At 50.8% G+C, this 23,429-nt stretch overlaps 1 protein-coding gene across 4 annotated transcripts in view; it reads left to right on the forward strand.

Annotated features, from left to right (window-relative positions):
- Nucleotides 1-12,633: 12,633 nt before the first annotated feature.
- The window catches only part of OLFML2B (olfactomedin like 2B), a 36,498-nt gene continuing 25,702 nt past the window's right edge, over nucleotides 12,634-23,429 (forward strand). For 2 of the 4 annotated variants that reach the window (XM_081825262.1, XM_081825263.1), the window contains exons 1-3: nucleotides 12,636-13,091; nucleotides 15,704-15,967; nucleotides 17,969-18,076. In XM_081825262.1, the coding sequence (XP_081681388.1) occupies nucleotides 12,915-13,091; nucleotides 15,704-15,967; nucleotides 17,969-18,076 (549 nt within the window). In that variant the 5' untranslated portion in view covers nucleotides 12,636-12,914. Of the gene's footprint in view, nucleotides 13,092-15,703; nucleotides 15,968-17,968; nucleotides 18,077-23,429 lie in introns of all 4 variants that reach the window. The other 2 variants (XM_081825264.1, XM_081825265.1) reach the window with 2 other exon arrangements.

The following is a 23,429-nucleotide window of genomic DNA, read 5'->3' on the forward strand; positions in this document are numbered from 1 at the left end:
CTTCTGGCTGTGGCACTTTGGGGACAACATCTAGATAAAGAGAATCCTAGAAAAAAATGAACTGAGGAGGAATATGGCTGCTATGGGCCCCTGTGTAACATTATTAAATTAAATACCCTTTCTGTCTGTAGTAATTAAAGATCTTTCTTTCATCCACTTTGGACGCACTCTAGTCAAGGTTACCCTATGTCTATAAGAAGTCCAGTGACATAGCCCAGAGAGTGTTTAGGGGACACTACTATCTCCATTTGTTACATGATCTTCATATATTCTAGAATAGCACAGTCTCTTAGCCTCAAGAGAGCCTAGACCTGAAACGCAATACTCACAGCCACACTTAGTTACCTGAGAGTTTAAGTGGGGAGGAAAAAATAGAAAATGCAAAAAGAAACATTCTGGGTCACAGCCAGATCGAAAGAGAGGAAAAAATAATAAAGAAGTGAAAATAAAGGGGGGAAATAGCCTCATTTTGAGAGAAAAAGTCAACCAACAAATTAGCAAGCATTTAATGAGCAACCAAAATACACAGAATGTACTAGACCCCTGTTGAGGGAAAAAAAACAAGTATAACATCATCCGTGCCATCAGAGGGTCTCCCATCTAAGAAAACAGAGATGAACTTATGAGCCCCAAAGAGGCAGTGACAAGAAGGGGCAAGATACATAAAATCAGCCCAAGTCAAACCGATAGACCTTGGCGACAGATGGGTTATGGGAGCAGAGAGAGAAGAAAGCATTGTCGAGGACCCATGACCTTGTCAGTGACCAATGGCCATGATGTTTGCAGCCTGGTCCCAGGGGAGCCGGGGGAGGAGGAGCAGCTGGTTTGGGGATGGAGACTGGAAATTGCTGGGTTTGAAGAGGGACACCAGACAGCAGGTGTCACTCTACTCCCAGGCTGAACATCACAAAGCTGCCACTGAGCTACTAGAGGACCATAAAAAGCTGTGACCTTCTGTGGCCACCCCCTGGCCTGGGTTCCTGTCCCGACTTGGTCTCCTGCAGGGCTGGTACAGAACCCAGCAAGCATCAGAGACTCACTGTGCCACAGACATCCAAGCTGCTGGTGGCTCCTGGGGGCTCTACGCCCTGAAACCCACCCCTGAGGATTTTGATCTTGGGGAAGGTAAGGCCTTAAACCTGAGGTCACAGGCTCATATGCCTTGGAGTTACCAAGGATGATATCAGGTGGAGAAGTGAGGTCTGTGCAAACTAGATTGTGTGCCCTCCCTAAAGACATTCAAATTCAGAAATTAACAAGCAATCACTGTGCGGGCCTAACTAAATACATCTTTGGCCAATCACCTTGCAACCTATGACTTAGGCCCTTCTCTCAAGGGGTATGTTGACGGATACCTGACAGCAAAGTCTTGGATGCGCAGGAGATAAGGCTTCTGTATAAACAATTTGTTTCTTTTCCCCATTCAAAGGGCTCCAAATGCCCAAGAGTTGGAGACACAGTGCCAGATGCTCAGGAAGGCCATGGTCCCGCTCTGTCTGCATGGAACCAGTGAACATGGGAGCATATTATCTGATTCAGGGCTCTCAGACATTCGTGAAGGTCCCCACCTTCATGGTTTTTGTCATATCACCTAGACTGACTTAACCCTTTTCTTTAAATAGATCTTAAATTAATTCACTTTTTTATTTAGACTCTTCCTTTCAACTTGCCTACGAAAGCCTGAATGCAGTTTGGTGTTTCAGAGTCCTGGCTTTGAATCAATAAGCCCCGAGTTCCAATCTAGACTCTGTGACCTTGCTCTAGTCACTTCCACTGTCTGAGTTTCTGTGTTCTCATCTCTACAATAGAGAGAACCACACCAGCCTCCCAGCAATGCCTTGAGAATTCGTGACAGTACATCTAAATCACCCGAGAAGTGGTGTTGCTGTGAACACTGCCCTCCCTGCTTGGCTTGTCCCCATCCCAGAGTGAGATGGTGGGAGATCTAGGGCCAGGACCTGCTGCCCGGGGCCAGGATGCATGCTCACAGTGAGTGACCCACTGCCGCCCAGACCAGCCAGCAAGCCCTGGGGCGGCCCTGAGGCTCATCACCCGTCTCCCACCTACCTTCAAGGTGCATGTGATGGTTATGCAACCACCATGTTATAATTTGAGGAAACCCTGGATGCACAGGTGTTGAGGACTGTGCCATGCAATGCACCGAATGTCTACCCTGCTCACCTCCTAAATATTGAACACTTTCTAGAGTGACGCACGGCCTTGCAGAGACACACAAAATGACTATTTTCTCTGGGCGGTGACATTCAAGCCAGCTGCATTTCAGAACACACTAGAGAAGGATCAATAAATCAAGCTGCTTGGACTGAGGAATCCAGAATGTTTGGGCTGCAAGAGACCAACCTGGAAACCACTCAGTCCAACCACTTCTCCTGGCAGATGGGCAAACTGAGGCCCAGGATTCTCTCGAGAGGTCATTGACTTCCAGCGTTCACACCCACCATAGGAGCGCTGGGACTGGGTGCCACGTCTCCTGATGGGACTTCTCACAGCCACAGCCAGTTGCTTTCCCATAGATGTGCCACTTGGCCGGCACGTGGTCGGGAAGCCTTGCATACGGAATTCCAGAAGGAGAGGTTGCGTGTGGGTGAGAAGCTGAAGTTGAGTTTTAAAGGTTAAATGTTGGAGCATGTGTGTTGGTTATGACGAACAGCATGAGCTTGGAGACAGACAGACATGAGATCAAAGCTACCTTGCTGCTAACTAGTCGTGCACTTTTGTCCTTGGGCAGGTCAGGGAATCTCCCTATCTCCAATTCCTCACCTGCAGCCCGGGATTAACACCACGTACAGCACAGGATGGTTGTGAGGACAACATGAGATTTTTGCACCAGGCCATAGTCGGTGCTCAAACCATCCTGAACCTCAGGGGCACACACATTTACACAGTATGGTCCCCCTGGAGTTATGCAAAGGCAGCCTGTCGCTGGACACACAATTCTAGGTCAGAAGGAAGTGAAGCTCAGACACTGAAAAATCTCCTGTGAAGGAATGAAAAACATGAACAGCGCACTTGTTCAGGAGCCACACTTACCACCGAGATAACAGCTCTGAGTGGCTTTCTCCTTGCAAGAATGGGAGGTGAGGCGCCTGGGTGGCTCAGTCGGTTAAGCGCCTGCCTTTGGCTCAGGTCATGATCCCGGATTCGCGGGATCAAGTCCCTCATCGGGCTCCCTGCTCAGCAGGGGGTCTACTTCTTCTTCCACTCCCCTGCTTGTGCTCTCTCTCTCTCTCTCTGACAAATAAATAAATAAATCTTAAAAAAAAAAATAGAGGAAGAAGAAGAATGGGAGGAAAGCTGCGTGCTATCAATGGGATGAAGGATGGTCAGGAATGATGGATGGATGGAGGAGGGGGTGGGGGAGCTCCCAGGTTAATTGGAACAAGCTTGAATTGGGTTTTCTTTCTTCCTTCTTCCTCTTCTTCTTCTTCTTCTTTCCTCTTCTTCTTCTTCTTCTTCTTCTTCTTCTTCTTCTTCTTCTTTCTTCCTCCTCTTCTTCTTCTTCTTCTTCTTCCTTCTTCTTCCTCTTCTTTTTTTAAGAGATGGGGGAGGGTGGCGGGGGCAGAGGGATAAGGAGAAAGAATTTCAAGCAGGCTCCACACTCAGCATGGAGCCTAACGCGGGGCTCGACCCCACGACCCTGAGATTATGACCTGAGCTGAAACCAAGAGTCAGATGCTTAACCGACTAAGGCACCCAGGTGCCCCGAATTGGGTTTTCAAACGGACGAAAGTAATTATTTAGAGGAAGCGGGAGAAAGTCATGGGAGTTGGAACTCTGCGGCAATGCTGCTCTGTCCCAATCGCGTTGCTACTACTTCAGGTGTCTCTCTCCTTGGATGGGACGGTTGGCTCTCAGAGCACAGAGCTGGGTTTCCTCCTGTCTGGAGGGAGGGGTCTCTTGGGTTTTCCCGGGGACTCCGCATCAGGCCAGGGATGCCTGTGGCAACCTCGCTCTGCTCACTGCCTAGCTCCGGGCTCTGCTGTCGGTCCTTCGCGAGAAGCCCTCCCTGACCCATCTGCACCCTCACCCCCAGCCCTATTCAAGGGTAGCTGCAGCCTCCAGCTGAGCCTGGGCTGGCCTGCCAACAACAGCAAGGGGCCCGACAGCCGCCTCCAGAGCCCCGTGTCTGAGGACACACCGCAGGAGCTGCTCAAGCTTTAGAAAGTTACCTGTTCAGACGTCAGTCCCTGGAGCAAAGCAAACCCCCCAAAAAGGGAAAAATTGCTTACCTAAATCACTATCGCCGGGTAGAAGGAACAGAGATTAAAAAATGATAGTTTTCTTTCTCAGGTAAGGAAATTGAGGCACAGAGTTTCTACTAAATTCCCATGGTGAATCAGAATCGGGAATAATAATATCCCAACATTCAATCCATGATGACCATGTTATCAGTCATTCAACATTTAATTTGCTCCTATTTGTGAGCATGGCAAGCAATGGGTCAGGCCTTTTTTTTTTTTTTTAATTTTATTTATTTGACAGAGACAGAGACAGCAAGAGAGGGAACACAAGCAGGGGGAGTGCGAGAAGGAGAAGCAGGCTTCCCGCAGAGCAAGGAGCCTGATGCAGGGCTCGAACCCAGGACCCTGGGATCATGACCCGAGCCGAAGGCAGACGCTTAATGCCTGAGCCACCCTGGCGCCCCTTTTTATGTATCTCTGATCTCCACAACAACCTAGTGATATTAGAAAAGTAAGGTTTCGGGGCGCCTGGGTGGCTCAGTTGGTTAAGCGACTGCCTTCGGCTCAGGTCATGATCCTGGAGTCCCTGGATCGAGTCCCGCATCGGGCTCCCTGCTCGGCAGGGAGCCTGCTTCTCCCTCTGACCCTCCCCCCTCTCATGTGCTCTCTCTCTCTCTCATTCTGTCTCAGATAAATAAATAAAATCTTTAAAAAAAGAAAAAAGAAAAGTAAGGTTTCGAAGAGAAAAACTTGCCCCGGATCACCCACCAGATAGGTAGCAGAATTAGTATTAACCCAGGTCAGTGCTTCTGAAGGCCCCTACAAAGCTCAGGCTAGAATCACCTTTCCTGCTCCCAAGTAAACCTTCACCTTTGGATCCGTGTCTGGGTTTCCTCTTGATGCTAAAACGAAGACCTTTAATAAGCCACCTGTGATCTTTATATTCCTCATTATTTTTAGCTTTGGAATTGGGGGTGCGTTCATTCCTGTAAGGGTAAGGAAAGGAACATTGCTGAGCACATAGTAAGCAAAGGATGGTATTTATATGATCCCCATGTTAGAATGAAGAGACCAAGGCTCACAGATGGGAAGTGACTTGCCCTAGGTCACTCGTAAGTATGAAAAGGCCAGATTTCATAGCCCATCTGTCTGACCCCAAAGCCCAGGCTCCCCATGGCTCCAGGCTGCCTGATGAGGCTAGAATTAAATGCTGTTCATGTGCCCCAGTGAAGGGAAAAAAGCATCCTAAAGAGAGCATGTATGGATTGAACATTTTCAGTGGCTATCCGACCACGTGAAGTATCTACAACGAGCTCAGAGCTACAGGCTACCATTTAACCTGTTGCCCCGGATGGTGAGAAGTCACATCTGGACTAGTTTCATGCCAAGCTGGAAAAGATATCTATCTCCTAGGGATGTGGACACACAGAAGAGTTGCCTATGATATTCCTAGATACTAATTTGGATTCTCTCTCTCTCTCTCTTTTATGCAGGATAATTTGGATTGTCTCTTATAAGGAGATATTTTTGCTTTTCTATAAGATGATGAATTTATGTTAAGTAAGTTTCTACAAAGTGACCTACCCCCCTCCACACTCACCTTCTGTGACTAGTTCAGGATTGGGCACCTGATCTATGTTGGATGGGATCCCCTTCCCTGGGCGTTTGGAGTTGACCCGAGAAGGAGAAAGCCTTACTTTCTTCAAGTACCTGGGGCCTGGGCACCTTCTGTCTATTGTATGGACCCCAGTGACACCAAAGCCTTGGGTTCTGTGAGATACCCCTAGATCCTTATAATCAGTCTCCTTCCCCACCCCTTTCCTTTGCTTTGTTACTTACAACTAAAGATTCTTACTAATATCCCCTCCTTCTGTCACCCCCATATCCAGAGAGTCTCCAAGCCCCATTGTTCTCGCACCCGCCCCTTCTCTCTGCTTCACTACCTGGATCAGAGCCTTCCCATCTCATACTGTATTTCCACATCAGCCTCCCAATGGTTCTCCCTGCTTCAGTCGGACCCTCCAGTCCATTCTCAACACTGCGGCGGCTGTGATCATCTACTGGAACTCGAGGGTAATTATTCCACTCCCTTGCTTTCGACAGTCCTGGTGTCTCCCTGTCTCCCCACAGCCTTCGACTTCAAATCCAGACTCCCAGCATAGTGTAGAGGCCTCTTGTGGTCTGACCTCTAGTCCCCCCTCTCATACTTCTCCTCCTCTTCCTTCCCTGTAACCCCCGTGCTCCTTGCTCTGCTTGCATTCCCCAAGTTGGCATACTCCTCTCCGGGTCTCTATTGAACCAGCTTCTATTCATTCCTAATGATCAGGAACAAATTTGAGTCCTTAGACCTCATTTCTTTTTTTTTTTAAATTTATTTAAATTCAATTAATTAACATCTAGTGTATTACTAGTTTCAGAGGTAGAGTTCAGTAATTCATCAGTTTTATACAACACCCAGTGCTCATTACATCACGTGCTCCCCTTAATGCCCATCCCCACTTACCCCAGCCCTCCACCCACCTCCAGCAACCCTCAATTTGTTTCTTTTTTTTTTTTAAAGATTTTTATTTATTTATTCGACAGATAGATAGAGAGAGAGCACAAGTAGGCAGAGTGGCAGGCAGAAGGAGAGGGAGAAGCAGGCTCTTTGCTGAGCAGGGAGCCGGACGTGGGGCTCGATCCCAGGACCCCAGGATCATGACCTGAGTTGAAGGCAGCTGCTTAACAGACTGAGCAACCCAGGCGCCCCCCTCAGTTTGTTTCTTATGATTAAGAGTCTCTTATGGTTTGTCTCCCTCTCTGATTTCATCTTGCCTTAGACCTCATTTCTAGTATAACAGGTGGTAAAGCATGGACCAGGCCTTCCCTTTCTCCATGTCCCCCTCTCCAGGGTTGTCCCATAACAAGTCTTTTTAACTTCCCAGTGTCTTCCCTGTTACTTCCCTAGCAAAATCTGTTACCAGTTATTTATTTCCTATTATAGACTGAAAGCAATGAGTTACTCTATGGGGAATATTTGCCTGTAAAAGCTCCCCACTGAAGCTGAATTATTATTATTATTATTGTTATTGTTATTATTTTAAGTAGGCTCCATACCCAGTGTGGAGACCAACGCAGGGCTTGAACTCACAACTCTGAGATCAAGACCTGAGCTGAGATCATGAGTCAGACAGTTAACTGCCTGAGCCCCCAGGCGCCCCGAAGCAGAACTACTACAGTGACATCAGGTATCTGTGAGAGGCAGGGGAGGCGTGTGAATGCTCGGAGAAGGCACCCTGCACCACAGCACATAATCTGTGTCAGAACCGCTCTATTTGTGAGCCTGGAGGACTCAAAACTAGGGAGGAGAGGGAGGGAGGAGGAGAGAGGGGGAGGACGGGGGAGTGAGAGAAGGCAGGGGAGATCATGGTGGGTAGGAAGCCGGGGGCTGTCTGTCTGCAGTGTTTCTGACTTGTCCTGGTTGGGGGGGGTGCCTGCATGATTCTCGGGGGTGGGGGTCCATTCACAGGGACTCTGATGGGAGTGGTATCCCCTGGAGTTGGGCCATGGAGCAGCGCTGGGAAATCCCGTGGGGAGGCAAAAGGCCCGTGTCACCCATCCCTCTCCCTGGGTCACCACAAGTCACACAAGGCAGGGGTGCTCCCCTCTGAGTCAGAACAGTGACCCATCCAGCACAGGACGTGGGGTCAGGCAGGGCCACCCTGGGAGACCAGGTGGTCTGCAAACGGAGACCAGTGCCTACTGCCGTCCTCTCTGCCTTCTACTCTTCACATCTCATCTCCACAGCTGACTACGGCATCTCATCTCATCTACGGCTGTTCATCTCATCTCCACAGCTGACTACGGCACTCTCCTCCTGGCCCGAACCCTCTCGTGGCTCCTCACTGCCTACAAGACACGCTCCCATCTTTCCCGCAGTGAAGAAAACCATTTTTCTTTACTAAAATGTCTTGAGGGGGAAAAAAGCTCCCTTGTGTGCTTCCTCAGGATCGCACATTTATAATCTTTAGAATAGGAGCCCCCAAAGGCAGAGGTCTTGTCTTCTTGGTCTTCGTGTGTCCCTCGGGACACAGAGCACCTGACTCCTAACACATGTGCCATAATGAGTTAAACGGAATTAAAGAAGAGAGAAACCATCGAAGATCAAAGACAAAATCAGAAGCCAAGAAAGCAGCAAAGCAGGGTGAACGGGGGGAAAAGACTTCATTTTCAGCCGGGCTTTCCATCATCTCTTTCCAGCATTTTATGGCAGCTCCCTGGCAGGGCTCCCACACCGCAGTGAGCCAGGGCAGGGGGATGGCAGAATGATGTTGCCCGTGGGATTTTGCGCTGCCCTTTGATGATGCTGCTGTGCGGGGCAGGTGCATTTGCTAAATTACCCACTAAGGTGGCAGGTCACTTATAGCCACCCCAGCCCCACCTGGCAAATGAAGCCTTGGTCTTCTACAGGCAGACATTTCAGAGCAAAGCCAAGAGCCTCCCAGATAAACTGGAAAACAGATGCTCTTGCCAGAAGTGAAGTTGGCTGGGGAGGCCTGGTGGGTGCAGCAGCTGAGGGATCCCCAGCACCCGGCAACCTGCTGGCTGGTAAAGGCCCTGGGTCTCAGGGGGCTGAAGTGGCACGTTCGGGGCTTTCTAAGACCCTGTTCTCTGAACATTTGTACGAGAAGCATGTCCATTTTCGAGCCTGCTTTCTCATTTGCAGGCGACACTACCTGCCTAAGGGGTATTTTGAACATCAAATCATGCCTGGTGCAGGGTAAACACTCTGTACAGAGTAGCCATCATACATCTCTTTGTCTCAATGCCTCAATGATTTCACCTGTTAAATGGGGAGAGCAACACCTATTTTGCACCAATATGCTAAGGATCAAGTGAAGTAGAATCTAGGTGCTGAGCAAAGGATGCGAGGAATTTATAGTACATCAGCTTGGATGTTCTAAAGCCAAACCGAGCTCTCTGTAGGATCTTCAGATCAGGCGATCAGACCGGCAGGTGGGAGGAAGCCACGGGCAGTGTATCTTGGTTTCGGAAAGGTAGGTGATAAAAGTCTCTCGAGAAATGCTTGTAGGCATGCTGAAGACGTGGAGGGTAGACACAAACGCCTCTGACTACTTGAACAAGCACACACCAAAAGGGTTAATAGCAATAAGGAAATACTTTTCCCATTCTGGGCCTAGCACTCTAGAATCTGGCCCTATTCGAATGAATATGACTTACTAAAATTAATGATTTGAATTAAGACAGAAACCATGCTTATTTAATTTGGAAAACTTGGACAAGGGCAAAAGCAGCAATATTTCAACAGGATGAAAAGATGGGCCAAAAGCATCATAATAATCAGTGGGGAAAAAAATGTAAAGGCCTGTACTCGGATTAAAAAAAAAAGGAAGAAAAAGAATATAGCTGGAAAGCACAGGATGGAGGAAACCAGTATAAAATTCATGTTAAAAAAAAAAGGAAAAAACTACATTAAAAAAATTAATTAATGTGAATCATTGGTGCAATGTAAATGCCAAAAAAGCAAAGTCAATCTTGGGCTACGTTAATAAAATAACAGTGGTTGGAAAAAGAGAAAAAATGGTTTCAATATGCCCTAACATCTACTCAAAACTGGGGCCTCTCTAGAGAAAAAATAACCAGAATAATGGTAAGTCTGAAAGACCTTGTGGTCTGAGAAACAGGTGAATAAAATGGAGATAGAAGGTGACAGTGGGTGTAGTTAGCTCGAGAAAGAGGAGATTTAGAAGGTACTTGATTTCTATCTTTAAGTGAAAGAAAAACTCTCTTTCTGGAAAGGTCTTAGACACATTCTGTGTAGGACCATAGGACTGAACTTTAAAACAAAGTTTTAAAAGGAGACCTATTTCTTTCCTTTTTTTTTTTTTAAAGATTTCATTCAATTAGAGAGAGAGTGAGAGAGAGAGAGCACAAACAGGGGAGGGGCAGAGGGAGAGAGAGAAGCAGGTTCCTGGCTGAGCAGGGAGCCCAACTTGGGGCTCGATCCTGGGATCATGACCTGGGCTGAAGGCAGATGCTTAACTGACTGAGCCACCCATGCGCCCCAGAGATCTATTTCAGTTCAATAGGAGAAAGGCCTCATGGTCGTGAGAGGGCTGCCACTGCTCCAGGCACCATGACCACAATCAAACACAGGAAATGGGGGCACCAGAAAGCTCCTCTCTCTTATTTGTTTCCTTTATCAGGAGGCAAAATATCTTTTCTAGACTCTGCAGATTTATTTTATTCTATTGGCCAGAACTGAATCACGTGGCTGCCCCTAGCTGCAAGAGAGACTGGGGACTTGGAAGGTCTGGTAGAAGAGAATGGCAAAGGGGTAAGCTAGGACTGGCTTCAACCACTTATGATGAAGTAAAAAAGCCAATACCCTAAGAATAATAGATGGGAAAATGCAAAGAGCTTGGGTCCTTGATGACATCACTGAGCTGCTGAACTAAATGTAAAATGGCCAACTTCCAGTCTTCTTAGAGTGAGAGAAAAATAAATTCATATTTGATTAAGCCATTGTTGAGTTTCTGTTCCTTGCAGTCAGATACCCACTAGTGGATACAAAGATGGTCTTTATGAAAGTAGATGGGATATATCCAACGGGACTACTTGTGGTTCCCATTCACCCAACCAGTTTGCCGGAACGTCTCCTTGGTTCCAGGCACTGGAAATGTAACGGTGAACAGAACCAGACAAAAGCCCTGCCCTTGCGGACGTTACATTCCAGTGGAGAAGACAGGCATTGCTGAAGCCACCCAGAAAGGAGAAGAAAGATGGAATTCCCATAATTCCGTGAGGAAAGGGTTCAAGGTACCATGAGAGCATACTGCAGGGGAATCGCCCTGGTGCTGGAGTCAGAAAAGGCTTCCCTGAAAAGTGTGCGCAGGTCTGAGATCTAAACATCCACTCTCAGGCTGCTGTCTCTGCCCACAGTGACGTCTCTTTATTGCCTACCTCCTGTTGACCTACCATCTGCTCTGTTGAAGCCTTCCCGTCATCCCATGAAGTCCTGCTCTTCCCACTAGAAGGGACCTCTACCTCCTCTAATGCCCTTGGGAAATGCTCTCACCCCGACTTAAAATTTGAGCCCTGGTTCTGCTTAGCTCCTCACTCCCACCCACTCCTGGAAAACTCGGATATGCTTATCTTCCCATTAAATACCTAGCAACCTAGCTTGTTGTCTTGCACTTAGCCAACATTCGACACTTATTTTAATTGAATTTAAAAACGATATTTTATAGATGTTTACTCCCATCTGGTTTCAGAAATTTTTTGATAGCTCCCATAGAGTACTTTGCGTGTGTACGTGTGTGTGTGAGAGAGACATTTCCACAAGCCCAGACATCCAGAACCTTGGATTTTTGTTCAAGAACTGGATTAAAAAATAAATAAATAAAGCATATTAACAAAGACTATCATTATACGTGTGTCCATGATCATCATTTACATGAGCTGAAGTCTGCTTAGTTTATCACTGATTATTACAACGCTCATCCCTTAGTGTGAGAGGCAAGATGTTCGTATCTTCCCAGATTCATAATAACACCTTTCCCATCTTTGAAGGGGTCTGGCTCTGCTCAATATTTTCTGGGTGACAGTTGTCCCGGAAGGCACAGTGTCTTTCCTCGGATTCACACATTATTAATCTTTACAGTAGGTTCATAAAAGGGGCACTAATTAAGGGACCCTGTAACATAATTGCACACCGTTCAAAGTGGACGCCCTCTTGGGGATTATCTAGCGACAGAGACTCTGAGACCCGTCCCAAAGCAGGAAGATAGTAAGAGCTGGTTCCTGGGACAGTCACTGGATTCTCGGGCAGTAGCTTCGCCCACGAGGACACGCAGAGCGTCGGAGATTCACAGCCACGGTCTTCGTACTTAATATTTACACAGTCAGGACACACTCCGGCAGGGAGTTCAACAGCCGTCCTCTGGGTGGAGGTATTGCAAGGTTGTGCAGCTGCGGCCGGCCGGCAAGCTCCCAGTGGCGCTAAGTTCAAAGCTGCCAGAGCTCTCGCCGCGAGCCGAGTCCGGGAACAGAGGCGCCGAGAGCAAAGCTCCTTCTCTCCCGGGTGCAATAAAAGGAGCACGCCGAGGAGAGGGGCTCGGGCCCGGAGCGAGCGCCCGGTGCCTGCCTCCAGCTCAGGGGGCGCGCGGCTCTCGGTCAGAACGGCACAGGGACCCCAATCTTCGGGGACGCCGCGCGGGGGCCGCAGCGGGTGGCGAGCGGGACCGGGCGGGGCGGGCCGGTCCGCGCGCCTCCGAGCCGCACTCCGGCCGCCCGCACAATGGAGGCCCCGCCCCTGCCCCTCCCCTCCCCTCCCCCTTCCTCGCTCCCTCCCTCCCTCCCTCCCTCCGCGCCGCCCCGCCCCCGCCCCCCAGCGCCCCGCGCGCTCGGCCCCCCGCCTGCCACCTGAGCCCTCGCGCCGACGCCGCGCTCGCTCCCGGTGCCGCCGCCTCCCCGCCCCCCCTACCCTGCGCCCCGCTCTCGGCCGGGGCCGCACAGTCGCGGCCGCTCGCGCCGGGGAGGACATGAGCCGGGGCTCGGGGGCGCACCCTCCCGCCGCGCTCAGCCGCGCCCAGCGTCAGCAGGCGCTCTGAGCGGCCACTCCCGGGCCGCGCCGCCCTCGCGCCTCAGTGCCAGCCCGCAGCCCCAGCCCGCAGCTCCCCCCCGGGCGCAGCCCCTCTGCCCGCGTCCGTCATGGCCAAGCCTCTGCTGCTGGTCGTCTGCGGCGCTCTGGTTGTGGCCGGGGTCCAGTGGGGGCCCAGCGTGCCCCCCGCCGGGACGAGCGAGCCCCCGGACGCGCCGACGGAGGCGCCCACGGAGGACGAGACGCTGCAGAACGAGGCGGACAACCAGGAGAACGTGTTGTCGCAGGTAGGCTGCGGGCCCCGGCCACCCCCGGCCCCGGGCGGGAGCGGGACGTGGCCCTCGCTGGAGCCTCGGCGGCCGCTGCACCCCACTACCCGAGGCGTTTCTTCAGCGAAGGGACCGTGCCCTCCTCCCGGCGTCAGGGGGTCTTTCAAGGTTACCGAATCAGGAGAAAGGAGAGAAGGCAGGCAAGACTCCACACAGCTCCCTGAAAAGAGGGGTTTAAAAAAAAATCATCACCCAAACCTCTAGTCCCAGGGTTGTGAAAACCTGGCGGTCTCTTGCCTGTGTGGCTGTTCGTGGGAACTGGAACGTGACAACAGGCCGGCGTGTGGGACAGGAGGCTGATGGCTCTCCCCGGGGGTGGCACTTGACGACCCAGAGTGAGATGCACACCAGGGAGGAGTGGGGTGAAGACAGAACAGCAGCAGGTGTGATGCCTGCCAGGTGGCCCCGCCCAGGGGGACCGGGACGAGACCCCGGTGTACTGGGGAGGCAGGGTGCAAATGCAGATCCGCTCACCTCTGGTGGATGGTTGGTGGGGGTGAGTGACAGCTGATGGTGATGGGCTTTGTGAAGTGTCCCTTTACAAAGGACTCCGCTTGACTCAACTTCGCACACCCTCGTTCCCGTTCTATTAGCAAAGGACCCGTGGAACAGTAAGACTTGGAACAGTAGGAGTGCTCCGAGTGGGCAGGGCCAGGTCGGCTGACTGCTGCAGCCCAGGTACCTGCAGGGGACAGCTGTCTGGAGTGTTCCGTGCAAGCGCCCTGGAGCCGGCCTGGTGATGTGTGGTGGGGGTTGCCATCAGCCTAAAGATGAGGGCTGGCTGAGGGAGGGTCCCTGTCATGCTGCCTGCATCTCGCTAAGTCCTTGCACTGGCTCTTGTCTCCCTCCCGGAGGAAGAACAATCAGCTCCATTGTGGCGTTTATCAAACACTAGTCTCCTCACCCTTTTCCTTTGGAAGTTACGCTGATAGATGCCCTAGAGCCCGAAAACCTCGCACTCTCCCCTACATCGAAAGGACATAAAAATCCTTCACAGTGGGGCTCTGGAGGGCCATGCACAAAAGTGTTCCTGAAACCCGAGTCTCGGAAAGGAAGGAATCCACCCAGGGTCCCAGTGCGGGCTTTGCAGGAATCTAGGCAGAGTTTCAGCGAGCAGACAGCCATGGTTTACTGTCTGTCAGCCCATAAAGACCAGCCGCTTCGGTCACCTTGTGCTGTAACTCCTGCATCCACTGATCCATTCTGTAGTTGACAACAGCTCTAAAACAAATATTAGTGTTAGAAGAAACCCAACCTTTGCAAGAAAAACATTACTAGCCTTCTTCCCCCCGGACGGCATCCCAGGAACATTCCCACTCCGGGAATGTCCTGTGCCTGCCTGCCAGGGTCATTAGTTGAAGGAAGGGAGCCCTTCTCCATGCCTAGAAAGGGAGAGCTCCGTGGCCCTGGGGCTGCAGGGTGTGTGGCTGGGGAGCTGGGGAGGAGCCTTTTCCCCCAGCAAGTGCCCAGCACCGTGGCTCCAGGAAGCCTGTCCCTGTGTGCTTTCCCGCCTGGGGAGGCTGGCCGGGGAGAGCTCAGAAGGAAATATTTAGTGCTGTAGAAGCACCAAGTACTGCCAGTGTGCTCTCCTGGCTTTGGCCTAGGGTTTGGGTTCAGCAGCCGTTTTAGGAGCCAAAGGAATCCTGAGGCTGAGGAAACCTTACTGAGTTCTGGGTCTGTCTCTTTTCTCCCAGTTCCCTTTTTCCAAATCGAAACCATCCTTCGGGGACGCCTGGGTGGCTCAGTCGGTGAAGCGTCTGCCTTCGGCTCAGGTCATGATCCCAGGGTCCTGGGATCGAGTTCCGCATCGGGCTCCCTGCTCCGCGGGGAGCCTGCTTCCTCCCTCTGCCTGCAGCTCGCCCTGCTTGTGCACAGTCTCTCTCTGCCTCTGACAAATAAATAAAATAAAATCTTAAAAAGTAAAGAAAGCATCCTTCGAGGGTCAGATCAAGTACCACGTCCTCCAGGAAGTCTTCTTGGCTGGAGCCACTCTGGCCAGTTTGAGCCCCGCTGCACTACATCACATCGGGGTACTCGGCACTCTCCGCTTGGCATGGCTGTGATCTGTGTGGGTACTGCACCCTGCGCTCCTGCGAGTGGGCTCTCTGGCCCGTCTGCCTCCCCCCCTTAGCCCCTAGCACCGTCCCGAGTAGGCACCCCATGAGTGGTCCGTGAGGGGATGAGGCTAGAAGCAAGCAGCCTTCAAATTGGAATCTCAGTTTTGCCATCCTCCCTTCAGCCCTTGTCCTTTCCTTTTTAAATCTCAACCTGGGTTCTTGCAAAGGCAAGGGCTCATTTGTTTTTCCCTTGAAATGATGAAAGCCTCAGGCCCCCTGAGAAACACACAGCCTTCCAAGACAAATGAAGAGAACCGAACTCCTAAGCGCCTTCAAGGAGATTTCAGAGTCAGCAAACTGTGTTCCGATGACCTCTTCTCCCCGCTGTTCAGAGTGGTCTGAGGTCTCTGGCTAGTGCAGGACATCTGACATGGGGAAGGGAGAGCCTTTTTGGAGCCGGCCCAATACATATGTTTGCACACCAACCCCTTCTCTCTCTGTCTCCGTGTCTAGTTGCTGGGAGACTATGACAAGGTCAAGGCTGTGTCTGAGGGCTCCGACTGTCAGTGCAAGTGTGTGGTGAGACCCCTGGGCCGAGATGCCTGCCAGAGGGTCAATGAGGGCACCTCCAGGAAGGAGGACTTCTACACCCTGGAAACCATCACCTCGGGCTCGTCGTGCAAGTGTGCGTGTGTGGCGCCCCCGTCGGCCCTCAATCCCTGTGAGGGTGACTTCAGGCTCCAGAAGCTGAGGGCGGCGGACAGCCGGGACTTGAAGGTAGGACCTGGGGTAGAGCGATGCCACGAGTGGGAGGGTGCCTTCGGGCCCTGGGGGTCCAGCAGAGCTGTTGCAGGGATTACAATCCCTGCCTTTGGGTAACTGGGACCTGGCTTAGCCCATAAAGGTCAGGCCCTGGCCCCTAGTGTGCTGAGCAAGTGTCCGAGGCTGATCATCTGGCAAGCTGGTCATCTGCAGTCCCCATGTCTGAAAGGGACGCCGAGAGCAGAGTGTGCCTGCCTCTCTCCCTGTGGAGCCAGGGAGGCTGGGCCTGGGAGCAGCTGCTGGGCCCAGGGGCCAAAAGAACTCAGTGTTCTTCTCTGCAAGACTTATTGTCACGATTTACTGTCAGCCCAGCACGCACCCCAGAGGTAAGAGACACAGGAGCGAGCCTGGCGGTCCTCAGCACAAGGCCCGGGGCCTGTTGTAGGTCGGTATCGAACGGGGATCCCGGTCCCACAGGGTGGGGAAGCTCAGGCCTGCCCGAGGCCACTGCCCGGCTTGGCCGAGGGCTTCATCCGATCTCGGCAGCATGGGGTAGTGGCCTGGGCCTGGTCTTGCAGTCAGACCGCCTTGGGTTCAGATCTGCCGCCCCTTGTCGTCTGATCCGACTCAAGGCACCTAACTAACTTGCCTGACCTCAGTCTCCTTGCATAGGAAGTGGGGAGTATAGCATCTACCTTGTGGGGGAGCTGAGGTGGCAGCTAGGGGGCGCTTAGCACAACGCCTGACAGAGTCGGGGTCAGGAGCCACTGGTCTCGCTCATGGATGGCCATGCAAAGTGCCGCCACGGGGCCTGGCACCTGCCACACACCTGGTAGCTGGTGGTCATTGAGTGGGGTTCCACAGTACAACGCTTTAACATCCTGTCCCAGGATTCAGCCCGCCTCACAGAACTGCAGCCCTGACGCGGAACTAGTTTCGGGGCCGCCCCGTTATGGGATTGTCTGGGTTCTGGGGGGCTTCTGGAACAATCTTCTATTAGGAGTCAGAAAATCTTCACAGTGCATGCTAACCAGATGCCATCCTGTGGCTCTCACCCACGATCGAGCTGCCTTCCTCCGGTGGGGAGGAAGGAGGTCTCCGAAACACGAGGAGCTCATGCATGGACTTCCTCCTCATCCCGTAGCAAGGCCAGGGGATTCGTGTGGCCAGCAGACTCTTCGGGGACCGGTCCTCGGCAGGGAGGCTCGGGTCAAGCATCTCTCGTCGGCCCCTTTGCTGCACCCGGTGGGACCACCGTCTTCCCAGGCTACTGGCAGAAAGGCTGGGGCCCTGTGACAGCTTCTGTCACCTCAGAGAAGGGTCACTGGGCCTCCTTTGCCCCAGGGTCAGTTTAACTTTTAGTGCTGAGGGAAGACCGTTGGTATGTTCCAGGCCTTCAGTAGACAATGAAGGTGAGTGTTTCAGAAGCACGTCCTCAGGGCATCGAGGTTCCGAAGCCATGTCGTTGAGTATGTACAGATCACCTGCTGTGGGCCAGGTGCTGTGCTAGATATCTTGGGGAAACAAAGATGAGGCACTACTTTCTTTCTTTTTTTTTTTTATTTGCGAGAGAGAGAATGAGAGAGAGCACGAGAGGGAGGAGGGTCAGAGGGAGAAGCAGACTCCCTGCCGAGCAGGGAGCCCGATGCGGGACTCGATCCCGGGACTCCAGGATCATGACCTGAGCAGAAGGCAGTCACTTAACCAACTGAGCCACCCAGGCGCCCGAGGCACTACTTTCAACTGACGAATACAAGTTCTGAACAGTTTGGTGAAGATTTTGGTGAAGAACAGTTTTACTTGTTCCTACAGGATTCTTCTGTTTCTCATCTGAGTATTCTAGTGGGCAGACTACCTTCCACCATTGTGCTGGCTTATGTGCCCCCACACACACAAACGCCAATTTCTAAGGCCACTTCCCTGTTGAGCCTCTGGCATGGGGGTCTGACAGGAAACATCTCGTCCTGGGTCTGTCACACCCCAGCCCTTGACTAACCCCCTACTCCTGTTTCCTAGCTTTCCACCATCATAGACATGCTGGAAGGAGCTTTCTATGGCCTGGATCTCCTGAAGCTGCATTCTGTCACTACCAAACTGGTGGGGCGGATGGATAAACTGGAGGAGGTAAGGAAGATTCTGGGTTTCCGTATCCTTTTTTTTTTTTTTTTTTAGGTTTTATTTATTTATTTCAGAGAGAGAGAGTGAGTGAGTGGGGGGAGGGGCAGAGGGAGAGGGAGAGACAGAATCCTTAAGCAGACTCCACGCTGAGCCCAGAGCCAGATGCAGGACTCGATCCCAGGACCCTAAGATCATGACCTGAGCCGAAACCAAGAGTTGGATGCTTAACCGACTGAGCCACCCAGGCCCCCTCTGTATCTTTTTCTTGATCAGGTCCCAAAATGTATCAAACTTCCCACAATATTTCCAGAGAGCATGTATCCTGACTAGACTTAACCTGTCTTGTTCTTTGGAGAGACAAAATATACGTAAAACACTCATCCGAAATCATGCCAAATTTTTGGTGACAAAGAGAATCAGTGAAATATAAATGTAAATATACCTTCTTTTCTTCATAGACGAGAACCATATAACCAACATATTTCTATTTTTACCTTGACTTCCACGGAACTCAGAGCTAAATGAAATATAAAAGTGCAATAAGCATCTTACTTCTGGTTTTAAGGTGGTGGCATCTCCCTTCTGGGAATAGGGTTGTTAATTTTTTCTTCTGGTTTTGTTTTGTTTCGTTATTTTAACTGTTCTGCCGTCCGTCTCTGTATGTGTATGTGTGTTTGTGTGGTGATCAATCTCAAATCCACTTTAGAGAAAAAAGACCTAAAAATGATTCCTAATAAATAACATTCCCCATTGGAAAGCATTCCAGCTCCTCACCCCCTGGAAGGAGGGACTGTAGTGTAATTTTCCCAGACGGACATCCCACAGTTCTGACAGGGCTCCTGGGAGATGCTTGGCTGGCACCATGATTTTCAAGGGGGGCGGTGTGTGGGGTGGGGGTGCGAGATAGGAGCCGTTACACACGATGACAATGTTGACGCTGTTTTGTCGCTGTCATCCTTTATAACAGAGATGAGTCATTGGGTCACCTGGAAGGGAACGATGACCACTCAGCCTCATTGGTAGGGAGCGTATGGTATGTGTCATCGACTGGCACCCAGTTCTTGAACTGATACTTGAAACAGTGACTCCAAAAATTAAGTCTATTTAATTTTTAGACTGTGACTGTAAATGGTAGGTTTAATAGCAGAATGATTAGTTATACGAATATTCCTCATGAAAATATCGGGGGTCTCTCATGGAGGAGCTGGGCTTCCCTCATGGGCGGTTAGAAGCTGTAGGATGGGGCAAAGATAAGGCCCTTTAGTGTGGCAGAAAGAGCCCTCGCTGGACGAGGAGTCAGGACAGAGTGACCCACTTTCTGTTTGCTGTTGCTGAGCAACTGTCCCCCAGCTTCTCCATCTGTAAAGTAGGAAAGGTGCCCTGTCTACTTTGTATGATTGCCGAGGGGATAAAAAGTGGGCTAATCACTTTACAAACGCTTTGAAATGGTTAAATAAACAAGGCACTCTTGTTGTGACCAAGGAGTGGAAGGGGGCTGCGTCTCCGGGTCGCTTTGCCGGGGGAGCTGGGACGCAGATGACGAGACGTTGCCGTTGCGAAGATTGGTGTCAGCACCCTCCTTACGCTCCAGAAAATGTTCCCAGAAAGTGAACACCGCTTCCTTGTCCACCCGTCCTTAGGCCCGGCTCCCCCAGGGCTGTGATGAGTGTTTTCTGAACACGGCCATCAGCTCTGGGAGGGTGGTGGGTCCACAGTCACAGTCACTTCAGTTCCCGGGGCTGGTGAGAAGGGTCAAGGCCCTGGAACCTGAGCTTTCTAGACAGTTTGAGGTGCCAACAGAACCACGTCAGCCCGCTCTTCCTGAGGGGGCTTCGCAAGAGAATTAGGCCTAATCTTCACTCTCTTTCCCCAACACTGATGGCTATGAAGAGGTTGGGAATGGTCAACACCATCCTACCACCAACGGACTTCATCCAGGCTTGGGATTCGTTCTCCCATTTAAAACTACTTTCCGGGGCACCTGGGTGGCTCAGATGGTTAAGCGTCTGCCTTCGGCTCAGGTCATGATCCCAGAGTCCTGGGATCGAGTCCTGCATTGGGCTCCCCCTCTGCCTCTGTCTCTCATGAATGAATAAATAAAGAAAATCTTTTAAAAAATAATAAATAAATAAATAAATAAATAAATAAATAAATAAATAAAACTACTTTCCGATTCTTTCAGATGGGTTCGAAAGGAATTAAACCAGGATCCAAGTCGACCTTGGAAATTGGAAAGTTCTTTTTCCCTTGGCTCCCAGAGCCATGCAAATGTGCGACGCCCTCTTTAAAAAAGGGTTTGCATTTGTATAGGAACAGGGCTGATAGCCACCTCTGCTGCCTTCACCTGACCTTGGTGGCCACTTGGTTTTCATTCTGTCTCAAGAACACAGACCGGGAAAGATAGCTCCGGGGGTAGAGCACAGTGCTTGGGAGGCCAAGGTCAGGTGCTCAGCCTCCCAGGGGTCTGCTCAAGGGGCATAGCCTGTTTCCAGCCTTGTCAGGCAGCAGGCCCTTCCTGCTGGCAGAGGATAGGCATGCAGTTAGTGGGAGAATCTGGTGCGGTGGCGATGTCCCAGCAGGATGGTGTCCTCTGTGTAGGCACGCAGTCACTGGGTTTTTGCCAAAACCCATCTTAGTTCTATCAATGAGAGTGATCTCTTTTTCAAAACTATGGTATGTTGAGTAGCAAAAACTGGCCCTTTATATTAATAATAACCATCCCCTCTGCTTACATGGCAGTTATTGGTTTTAAACCACCCCGTAGACATTGAGCACTTCTGTTTCCGTGAGCTGGACGGGACGTGAGACCTGCAGTAGGTTCTAGGGAAGTGTAGGCAGGAGCTCAGGCCTTCTGGTTCCTGGGCCAAGGCTCTTTCTAATCAACCCTGTAAGTTGCTTTGAGTCATTGCTGTCTGCCCCGGAAGCATCAGTTTTTCCTAAGCAGAGCTTCAAACAACAGCTCTTCCAAGGGAATTTCTAGGCAGAGCCGTGGCTGTATCCCATAAGTCCTGTTAAATAAGATTAAAGTGGAGTGAGAGGTTCCCCCCAGCAGGCCGTCCAAGGCTACGGGGCGCAGTGGTGTGGCCGATGGCACAGATGGGTCGGGGCCCCGGGCCCGTAGAGCAGAGCATTGTCTCCCGGTGTGACATTCAGCCTCTGTCTCCTGGCTCAGGCTGGCTGACTCGGTCTGCAGTCTGCAGTCACTGAAAAGGCCCAATGTTGGGTAAATGGAAAAAACAGTCCTCCAGCCGGGCTCTGCAGGAGGAATGGAAGTGAAATTCTGCTCTTGGTCTTTGGATATTCCGGAATCCCAAGGGGAGTGCTTTGGAGGTCAGACCAGACAAAGGGGTCAGATTGGAGGGGCATTTTGCCCAGAGTAGGATCAGTGCTTGGCAATAGAAGCGGGCGCACGTGTGAACACGCACGCCCTTTATGTATGTAGAAATGGAAACTCCATTTGTAGATGAAAGAGGAAGGAAGGAGCGAGAAATAGAATCTAAACTGTTAGAGTCTCACCTTTTGGTAAAATCAGCTCTCAGAGCTCTGCTTAGTGGGGTGATTTTGGTTAAGCTTTTGTTTTAATTTAGGGAAAATAACACATGCGTAGAAAAGTACATAAGCAACAAGTGTACAGCTTAATTATTACAAAGCAGACCACCACCCAGCTCAGGAAAGCTCAGCACCCCCACGTGCCCTCTCCTCACCAACCCCCCAAGGAACCTCTATCCTGACTTTTATGTTAATCATCTTGTTTGTTTTTTAAAAACATTCTCATTATCTAAGGATGTACCCTAAATATAATAGTTTTGTCTATTTTTGAACTCTAAGTATATAGAGTCCTGCAGAATATGTGTGTACCTGTGTATGTGTGTTGGGCTTTTTTCACTCAGTTTTGGTTTTTTGTTTTTTTAAGATTTTATTTTTTTTAAGTAATCTCTCCACCCACTGTGGGACTTGAACTCACAACACTGAGATCAAGAGTTGCATGCTCCACTGACTCAGCCAGCCGGGTGCCCCTCAATTTTGTTTTTCTTTCTTTCTTTTTTCTTTTTCTTTCTTTCTTTCTTTTTAAAGATTTAATTATTTGAGAGAGAGAGAGAATGAGAGGGGCTAAGGGCAGAGGGAGAGGGAGAAGCAGACTCCCTGCTGAGCAGGGAGCCTAACGTGGGGCTCGATCCCAGGATCTCGAAATCATGACCTGAGCCAAAGGCAGCTGCTTACCCCACCGAGCCACCCAGGTGCCCCTCTTCAATTTTGTTTTTAGTAGTTACCTATGTTGTTTTGTATCCTGTGGTTCATTTATTTTTATCACTGTGCAGTATTCTCTTGTTTGAATATGGCACAGTTTATCCATCTGTTCTACTGAGGAGGGATATGGGGTGTGTTTTTAGTTTTGTAATTCGTAATAGCCCTGGGAGCTTCCTTGTACGTGCACAGCCCTGTGTGTACTCCCTGGCCCAGGCCTGCAGGCACTTCTCTGTGGTATTTAAGTGGGAATGGGGCTACCGGGCCGTGAGTTAGGCTTACCTTCAGTCGTAGGGGAGATTGCAGAGCTGTTTTCCCAAGTGCTAGTACGAGTTTACGTTCCCTCCAGCAGGGTATGGAAGTGGCACACACATCCTCACCAACACTTGGTATTGTCAGACTTTCTAGTTTTTGTCAGCTTGGAGAGTGTAGCAGAGGAGGGCCATGTCACTGTATTCCAGAAACCTAACCCCCAGAACATCTTTTCTGTTCACCTGGTCGAGGCCTGAAACCCCATGGGCATTTCTGTAGAACTGGTCCCAGTAGAAGTAACATCCAACGTGGTCAGCAGGCCAAAAACTTTTTTTTTTTTTTAAGAATTTCTTTATTTATTTGACAGAGAGCACAAGCAGGGGGAGTGGCAGGCAGAGGAAGAGGGAGAAGTAGACTTCCTGCTGAGCAGGGAGCCCGATGTGGGGCTGGATCCCAGGGCCCCTGGATTATGACCTGAGCTGACGGCAGACGCCCAACCGACTGAGCCACGCAGGCGCCCCCAGGCCAGGAACCTCTAATGTGGTGGCCTGAGGCTGACCGTTGAGAGAGGCTGTATACACACGTGCCTTTGTATCCGTGTGCGTGCATATCCCACGCTCTTAATATGGTGCCTGTCTGCAGGCTCCGCAAAGTATGATTTCTGTTGCTGAAGCCCAGCCCCATCTGGTGTGTGTGACTCTTCTCTTTTTCTCACTCTTATCTGCTGGGCTTTGTGAAACTAGTCCATGAGCACAGATGGTCAGCATGGAACCTTGTGTGTCTCCTGATAGGGTTGTGTCCAAGTAAGATTTCATATCTGTGATGGGCTTTGTAAAAAGACACACCGGACTCCTGTAGGAGT

This window comes from Leptonychotes weddellii, chromosome 6, assembly GCF_054177405.1.
Source record: "Leptonychotes weddellii isolate Sample4059 chromosome 6, ASM5417740v2, whole genome shotgun sequence".
In the NCBI taxonomy this organism is placed as follows: Eukaryota; Metazoa; Chordata; class Mammalia; order Carnivora; family Phocidae; genus Leptonychotes; species Leptonychotes weddellii.